Source organism: Pseudochaenichthys georgianus, chromosome 12, assembly GCF_902827115.2.
Source record: "Pseudochaenichthys georgianus chromosome 12, fPseGeo1.2, whole genome shotgun sequence".
NCBI classification, from domain to species: Eukaryota; Metazoa; Chordata; class Actinopteri; order Perciformes; family Channichthyidae; genus Pseudochaenichthys; species Pseudochaenichthys georgianus.
In genome coordinates, this window is record NC_047514.1 from 20,267,230 (window position 1) to 20,276,689 (window position 9,460).

General features: G+C 39.1%; 1 protein-coding gene across 2 annotated transcripts; it reads right to left on the minus strand.

Annotated features, from left to right (window-relative positions):
- Positions 1-266: 266 nt before the first annotated feature.
- Positions 267-8,758, minus strand: sec14l7 (SEC14-like lipid binding 7). 2 transcript variants are annotated; one of them, XM_034095653.1, is made up of 12 exons: positions 8,687-8,758; positions 7,759-7,834; positions 5,495-5,538; positions 5,330-5,392; positions 4,788-4,976; positions 4,309-4,404; positions 4,168-4,228; positions 4,001-4,084; positions 3,455-3,561; positions 3,231-3,370; positions 2,483-2,652; positions 267-1,972 (listed from the first exon to the last, which is right to left on the minus strand). In XM_034095653.1, exons 1-12 carry the CDS (start codon positions 8,738-8,740, stop codon positions 1,809-1,811), a joined length of 1,248 nt encoding a protein of 415 aa, XP_033951544.1. In that variant the 5' UTR covers positions 8,741-8,758; the 3' UTR covers positions 267-1,808. The 2 variants fall into 2 exon arrangements, with proteins under 2 accessions (XP_033951544.1, XP_033951545.1); XM_034095654.1 differs by lacking the exons at positions 7,759-7,834; positions 8,687-8,758 and adding an exon at positions 5,892-6,008.
- Between the last annotated feature and the right edge of the window lie 702 nt (positions 8,759-9,460).

The window sequence follows — 9,460 nt, forward strand, 5'->3', positions numbered from 1 at the left end:
TTGGAATATGTCTTACCCATCTTTGTTATAAGGGTCCAATATTTAGTGACAAAAAGTGCCTAAAGCAGTAACACGTCTTACTGCCACCTGGTGGTCAGGCCAGTTCAAATGATTCTGGTGTAACATGCTAAACACTTGATAACATAGGACTTATCCGGATTGATTAGTGAATATTGTATTTTCAAAACATCTGCCGTCATAATTGACAAACTATATATTGCTTTGTGTGTAATATGTATTTATTATCAGGTTGTAGAAATGGTGTTATAGACTTCATTATATCGTTCACATGCATTTACAAATGATATCATACTAATGACTTGATGTTGATTATAAGGGTAGACTGAGATTTAGCAAGATCATTATCAACATCATTTATTTAAACAGATATTGACTCATGATTAAGGCAAACAATATGAGCAGCATAACGCACAATTATTTAAACATAATCATCTGAAACAGAATTTGATGAATGATGTCATTCAGTAACTTGATCTCCTTTGGTCTTCTTAGTCTGTGTGTGACGTGTGGCTTCTTCGTACACAAGGATACGGTTGATGTCACAACGTTTTTCTGGGATGTGAAACCATTAGTAAAGAACCAACTAACGTAACCACGCCAACCAATCTCCTCCTCGAGCACCATTGTGTTTCAGCCAAACATGGTTAAAAAAAACAAGTGGCATTGGGAATGGCAGCTAATTTGCATTTAAAGCTACACAGAATCAGCACTTTTGAAACAGGGCTGAAACAGAGGGGATTATGGGATGCTACAATGCATGATCTGTTTGGGATTACAAGCCAACACTTCAGAAACATGTTTTATATCTGAGACCTACAATATATTGTTGAAAAATAGTATAATAGGGGACCTTTAAATTATGAGTTTATAATGTTAGGGATTCTGTATCAAATTCTGGCGAGACATGTTCTTCTAAAAAAACAAATTAAACAAAGGACAGTCTGTCCTGTACATAAAACTTCTACAACTGTGAAACATGTTGTCGGTAAAGTTTAAAACTTTGTTGTGAGTGATATCTTTTCTAATTGGAAGATCATGGTATATTTTAGTTGTGTATGTTAAAAGTAAAGAAATGTGTGTAACCATATCTAAATGAACAGTAAAGCCACACCTTAATGGATATACTGTATGACAGCAACCTAAACGTCTGGCTCTTCTGTTCTGAGGTCAAATCTACTTTGAAATTCTACATTCTTGTACTTTATTGTTTACATTGCAGAAATGATAAAAACAAAGTGTGCTTAAAGAGTAACTTAACACCAGCAGAACATCCTGCTTTGAGGACCTCCAGTGGTTTAACTTATCCTTTTGCTGCAGTAATGTAGACCTGAACTCTACAGTGTTAGAGTGCATTCGTGTTTACATCAACGGGGTAGCAGCCAGTAAACTGATTTCTTAAACGTCACAGAAACTGGTGTCCGTAAATGGAAAAGATGGTATGAGAAGAAGCTCACTTTCCCTTGGTAGATTTCTTGAGCCAGTTTCTTGTCCGTAAAGACACATTTGGAAATGACTTGTACTTGAAGCAGCCATAATCAATACTGTTACAATAATCTTCCAACTTCTGAGGTAAATATGTGTCTGCTCAGCGGATAAATGCTCCTCTATCTTTACCAGCTATTCTCTAACTGTTTTCACAGGCTAATTACCGACTGTGACCTCAAACATACACAGTGCACAGAGGGATACATGTAATCAGTGGCCATGGCTAATGTGTTGCCCTAGGGCCCTGAAGAGGCCTAATGCTGCCCTGATGCTAAAGCATTGATTTGGCTGTGGATGAACACTCAGTGAACTCTGCCACACGAGGATCTGAGCTCTCGATCACCGCAGCCTCCTGCCTCGCCTGCTGCAAGAACGCTGCATCCGTCCGCAGGAGGAAGCACCTCCACTTTGTAGCTCACCTTCTTGGACTGCAGGATGCTGTAGCTGTTATCAAAGCACAGCACGTCTGCACAAACAAAAGGACAGAACACTAAGTTACAACAGCGACCATTATTCAGGTTATTATCTATGCATGTCTGTAAAGTAATAATCAGACTAGTTAACATGGAATATGTTGTTTGTTTATTATAGAGAAAAAAAACGACATTGTTGTTTTATGGAAGTTAAGTGCAATATTTCTTCTGTATATCATTACGTCACCACCACACAGTGCCTTACTCGTGGAAGTCACTGTGTCCAGCCAAGAAAAGTCTGGTATATCAGCCATAAACCCCTAGTTTTTACACTTTTGTGCAGGTTCATCAAATGAGACATAACTTGCTAATTAGGTGGGGTGTATTCAATTTGACAGAGGCCGGTTTACTGTTTCCCCATGGAGTTAGTCTTATGCCAAGTGCCTTCTGGCTGTTGCTTCCTATATTCACTGTTCAAGCACATTTCCCTAAATGTAAAACAGCTCGTTCAGGATTTTAATGGAAAGCATTTGTAATGATATTCAAATATATCAGAGACTCACAGACTCCGGCCTCGGGGCAGGTGAGGCAGCTGTCTTCAGGCACCAGGTGAGCGTTGTAGCGCTCGCTGGGCAGAACCTGCAGCATCTCAGACACCTTCTGACCCCCGCCCTCTTTAGTCCGTCTGTACACTCCAAACCCGATGTCTGCTCCGTCACTGGTGAACTGCCACCTGGAAGAAAAGCAGGGGCCAGACAGAGTGTGTAATGTATGTATGAAAACGTAATCAAAGATCAAAAAGGATCTACATTATGCAAAGCACCAAACAGAAACATATTTGTAACTGTGTTCATTAATAGTTTAATAGTAATTTGTATTATGCATATGCTTTTGTTTGCACATTAAATTGTTGTTGACATTTCTTTTATATTGATCCAGGTGTTACTTGGTAAGAGCCAACTTATTAATTATCCAAATTATTAATGAAATATATTTAAAAAACGGTTTCTTAGACAAAGAACTGTTAAATCCTAGAGAATGCTCTTGGAAATTAAACCGAGAAGAATTAGGATTCATAATGATGAATTTTAATGAGTTTATTAATAGTTTTATTTATTTGTTTAAGTCCAAATACTAAATTATTTCGAGGAGGGTAGTGTTGAATGAAATAATATGTCAACACAAATCTATGTGTTTAAAAATCAGGTTTCTAATAATTTCCCCTAAAGTTAGTTGACAATTTTTTGAGCTGTTAAAGATCAATAAATAAAGCTTAAATGTGTCTTCTAACAGCTGCTGGTTGTCTGGTACCTCAGCAGGCTGCTGGCGGCTGTCACATCGTACTCCAGCTGGAAGGCGGAGCCTCGGCTGACGGTCACACTGCTGTCATACTGAACATTCACCGAGTCCAGCACATAGTACGACCTGGGAACTGTGCCACCATAATTTATCTGCAAAACAACATCCACAATTTAAATTACAATCATTTAAGAGACTCCCTTACTGGTCCATCGACGTTTTGAGTTTGCTTTCACCATGGTTCTGCAGCGAGGGTCTCCATCAGGGTCCGTCATGTTTCCACCGTACGCCACAGGAAGCTGGTCTGGGTCGACATGTTTACGTAACTCTTCCTGCCAGTTACCTTTACTCAGAGACATTTGGTTAGTTAGTACTTAGTTTAATTAGTACTTTTAATGCAGCAAATAATCTGCATACCACCTTCACCACTGCTGAACACAGATTTAAACAATGCTTGATTTAGAATACTTAAAAGTGTGGCTTTGCATTGGCAAAGGTTTATGAGGAAGGAAAATGCATACAACACATGTGTTAAGGTTCAAGGATATGGGACTCCATGTATGTAGTTTACATGTAAACTATTGTTTGTGTACTAAAAAACTCAGCTGGGCATCTTTAACTTTCAATCCTGTGCCATCATCAGGTCAAACATTTCAAAGTTTAGTTTATGACCCAATGCCTGCAAAGCTAATGACATTCCCTTCAGCTGCTAACTGTTAGCATGCTGATGTTAGCCGCTTAGCCTATCTGTACACTTTCAGATTGAATAAAAGTGGTCTTACTTCCTAAAATGTAGATCTTGCGGCGCGTTTCCTCACACATAAAGTGTTTGATCAGATTGTAGGCCACGGGAAACATTTTGGGAGCTGCAGACAAAGACACAAACTGACAATCATGAACACTAACTAGAAGTCTGGGAAATGTAAAGTCTTCAGATCTGCCGAAGCACCTTTGATTAGAAAAACCCTTTTCAGGCCCTCTGGGTAATTCTCTTCAAACATGGTGAGGACCTGCAAGCGAGAATGTTGATCATTATAATGAAATACATCAATTCAATGTGACGACATGTTGTGTTACAGTGTGGTCAAACCTCTCCATAAGTCTCGACAGCAGGTTTCCAGATGTGTTTCAGTCCGAGTCCTTCACAGTCGTAGATCAGAGAGATAGATTCAATGTGCCGCCCCAACTGAGACAGAGAGGGAGGAGGGTTAGGAGAGAGGAGGGGAAACAAGGAGGAGAACAAGGAGAAGAGAGGAAACAAGAGAAGACAGAGGAAGAGAGGAGGAGAGTAGCAGAGAAGAGGAAACAAGAGAGGAAAGACAAAAGGAAACTACAGAAGGAATTGAGGAGAGGAAACCTGGCTAAGAAAAAATGATAGGAGAGGCAACAAGACAAGTGGAGGCAAGACGAAACAAGGAAAGAGAGCAGAGGAAAGGAAACAAGAGAGGAGAGGATGCAAAGAGGACACATAGAGAGGGTCGGAGAGGAGAGGTAACAATTGTAAGACAGAAAGTAGGAAAGGAAAGGAGATGAGACGAGAGGAAACAGGAGAGGAGAGTGTCCCCTCACCTTCTCAGACTGCCTCCTGCACTCCCTCCTCAGGATCTCCGTGTGTCTGATCTTGGTCTTCAGGAAGTCCTGCTTGGTGGCCGACATCAGGAGACCTTTAGGATCCATAGGACCAATCACATCGTACCAGATGGGACTCCCCTCCCTGTCGTACCCACACATGCCTCCAGACACATACTTCTCAATCACCTGATTCAAACAGGAAAACACACAGTCTATATTTATTTTCATTTGTATTGACAGCGGTGGCATTTTATTGTATTTAAGTACTTAATGCAACTCCATACTTTTAATCTGTCTTAGAAAGACATCTTTTTACTTTATTTGACTCAGAGCTTTGGTTATTAGTTTATTCCTGTCTAAGAAAACATGTCATTCCAGATTTGTTGATTTTTAATGTTTGTGTTAAACTAAAGGAGGAATATTCTTCTACTTCCTAATCTAGATAACCTTTTAAAAACCCTCTTGGATCAGCTAGATTGCATATTGAGCTACAATGTAAAGATATCTACTGTAAGTGTATGTTAACAAGCCCTGCATACCTCTGGAGGTTTCCAGTCAGAGATGATGGTGTCTACGTTCATCTTCCTCCTGAACTCCACATGCTGCAGACAGAGAGGACAGGTTTCAAACATGCTCGCTAACCACATGCTGCATCCTTACAAGGCAAAACACACGACTGATCCGTGTTTAAAGTTAGAGCTCACCTTTCTGATCATGGCTTCAGATTTCTGAACATTGAAGCTACGAGCTGCAAAACAAAATAAAACCATCTTCATTAGTAAAGCGGAGATATGATGCCGCAGTGGAAGTACATACGTATACCTCAGGACAAAAATGAAGTTCATTGGTACTGGAATATTCCACCAGCACGCTGTTTCGAATTGTAAATGAACGCATCTGGATCATAAAGGAGTAAAGAAATACTTCATACACAATGTGAACCATGGCATACCTGTGTTCTAATCATTACTCATTCCTACTGGAAGTCCTGCAACATTTCAACACCAACAATGTCTGACAATCACACAATAGAAAGCATGACACAGTTCAGTATACATTGCCTGTTTTTTTAATGCAAGTGAAGAGAAAGTCCAAGGTTACCAGCCAATGCAAATATTGATCAGAGTCCCTCCAGTGATCTGAAGCTCTCTGTACTCTGTTGAGCGCACAGAGTCCTGCATGTCCTGTCCCACAAACTACCAGCTCAATGTCCGTCGAGATAACATCAGACATGACAAGAATTCCTGCTGAGAAGACCGAGGACTTAATTTGTAAAAAGTACGTCATAGGAACCTCTTTAAGTTGTATTAAGGAAGTAAGGCTTATTTTTAAGGAAGAGAAAGTTCATCCAGCAGACCTTAGCAGTTCAACTAAGGTCGAATTTAGTTCAAACATTTACTGTAAGATAAGACGGTCGAGCGGAGGTACTTCAATGGCTCTTTGCTCAGTCAATCCTACACAGTATGTTTCAGGGCCACAGGGTCAGGGGGGAGGGCGGAGTTTTAGGAAATAAATTAATGGTTAAACAAATGAAGGTTGAACATTTTGTAACTTTTGAAAGACAGCAACGGAAACTGTTTTGAGGGGAACCTTAAGAAGTGCTGCACATGGCTTGGACACACTTATGGTTCCACTGAGAAACACACAATGTAGTTCCTTTCCCAACACAGCTGACGGATCGCTGACTTTTATTAACTCTGATTAATGACGTTTTCTCAACTTTCTGTGTGTTGAGCTCTGAGGGCCGGTATCGAACCTGGGAGGGTTGAATTGTGGTCACTGTTAGATGTAAACCAACGAAAGATATTTGTTATGCTTTAACTTATCGTGACGAAGTAAACCGTACAACGTGATGGTTATACAAAATTGACACCATCAGTGTTTAGATTGATAAGATATTAAGTACGAGATACTTTACTTAAATATGTATTTCTTGCTTGGTCCCTGTTGGTCTGGATATTTTTCACTCAAAGTACGCTCCAAGTAAAATGGAAAACGCTCTTGTCTTTGCAAAGCAGCGGCTAACTATAATACCACTTGGAAACAGGATAGTTGAAACTTGTCTAACTCCTCTTTTCTAACTCCACTGAAGAGGCTACTTTATAACCCCACTGTGAACAGATAGGACTGGTTTTAGAGAACCAAATCCTGCTGTGACATTAGTCTTTTAATCCTAGATATATTCAGATAACATATTCAGATAACCCTGATCACTGACTGAGAGAACCTTCCTCTGGTGTTGTATTGGCTGCCCTTCATTCTAAATGGTTCAGCTGCCTGTGGTAGTTAATGCCAGAAACTACCCTCACTCTGGTTCATCCCAAACAACAGTCCCCATGTGTCCACATGTCTGCAGGGCCGGATTCAGAGCAGGACTGTGAGGGGAATCGGGCTGCAGGCTTTAGTGGCTGTCAGAGAACTGATTCGATCCTCTTCAACTCAGCAACCTCTTCTATGTTGCTTTCTTTAAAACAAGAACCCCTCATTACTGCATGGCTACATTAAATGTTTTCTACCTTTTAAATTAAATACTGTTGAACAATTATATATATTTAAGTATGCCAGTTGTCCTGCATGCCAAACAGGTGTTAAAGTATTAAAAGTAATACAAATGTGTTGATATGTCCTGTTACGGATATCTGAATACAATACAAGTGCTGTAGCCTACTCAAATCCTGAATGTGTTTATGTCGCCCTTAAAAGGATGCTAAACTAAGTTGCCTGTACTGTAAATAACAGTAATACCTCTGGTTCGATGTTCTGGTAACACTTTAATCTCTGCTTTTTTTCTTTGTCTTTTTGGCAGTTCTCTACATTTTCTAATCTGTGGATCTTCACGTTTCACGTTTCTCATACGGATTCAAGGAGTCACCTTGTACTTGGTGGCTGGTTGTGTGAAGGTTGTTTTGCCAGCATGGTACCACAGAGAAAAGGCGATTGCTAAATGCTGCCGTTGCAGGTGTCTCACCTCGGAGGAAGCGGAGCAGGTAGTGGTCGTGCTGCGCGGGGAGGCTGGGGAGGACGTCCTGGATCCTGCCCCGAAACTACACACAGGAAACCACAAGAAACAGAACATTATCACAATATATATATATATATATATATATATATATTCATTAAGAAATAGTGAGACATTTTGGGAAATACAATTGTTCAAGAAACAAGATTAAAACAACTCTCATGTTTGTATGTAAATATGAAACTACTATCACTTTGCTTAGCTTAGCAGAAGACAGGTGAAAACAGCTAGTCTGCCAAAAGGTAACACAATGATGTATGTTATTGGATTATCACTACTTACACATTGAAAGGCAATTACACTTTAGATTTGGAGATAGTTTTCACTACAGTGTCAAAGTTAGATTTATTAATATGAATACAATTTCATAATATCCCATTTTTCATATGAAGATGTTCATCTGAATATTAACCAGTCATAAAAGATATAGAAACACACATGTGAAAAGCCTTTTTAACTTTTTCTTCTGCAACTTTTCTCTTTTCTTTCCCTTCTTTCATTTAATAACGCAGTTATTCATAATCTTATTATGGCTTTTTTGTGCAAAGTTTTAATCTTGAGGAAAAAAAGCTGAATAAAAACTGCAGCATTCCCTAAATGTGGTAAAGTACACCTTGGAATAAAATCTCAATACTAAAGTAAAGTACAAGCACCTCAAAAGTGTGTTTAAGTACAGTGTATGTACCACAGAGGTAAGAAAGTCACTAGAAATAAAAACAACGTCTGTAATAATAAACAGACTGTGGAGAGTTGTAGTTACCATAGAATCCTGTGAAACCACAACAAAAGCAACCATAGAGACACAAAGCACGAAACACTTGTTCAGTATCAATGCATTAGTGAAAGCATAGAAGTCCTTGAATATAAATATGTTTACCTCAGATAATATCTCAGCCTGCTTCGGGCTCAAGTCTCCAACTCGTCCACTCATGCCTGCTGTGGTTGTGTCCCTCTGTCCCAAACTGTGAATGAAATGCAGGCGAGGGAAACTGACAGGTAGAGGACAAAACACCACGCCCCCATGTGTGTGTGTGTGTGTGTGTGTGTGTGTGTGTGTGTGTGTGTGTGTACACACACACACACACACACACACACACACACACACACACACACACACACACACACACACACACACACGAGAAAGTGAGGCATTAAAGAAAACATTTTTTTTCAAATTGTTGGTAGATTATTATTTAATGTCAAACCTGTTTTATCTGATTTGTATTACTGATAACTAATATATACATTAAACAGCAAAAGTGATGTCATGCAAAATGACCCATTGAAGTTACATATAGCTAGAACAATGTGTATTATATTAATGGATAGCAATTATAAGTATTATAATTATTGATTTCATTGTTGCAGTTTGTAAAAGGTGATTTAATCAATCATCATTTATTTGTTGATTATATTTTGTAAAAAAGGTATTGAATAAATAGTTGAATACAAAAGTAGAATAAGAAAAATCAAGATACTCAAGTAAAGTAAAAGTACCTTAACCGTTTACCTAAGTGCAGTACTTAGTACAATTAGGTTGGGTTTTGATGGCTCCATTAAGATTATCATAGCCATTTTTGAAATGGCAAATTAGAAATTTGGTTTGAATTAAATTAGAGGTGCCAAAGATTCTGGGATTGAAAGATTACAA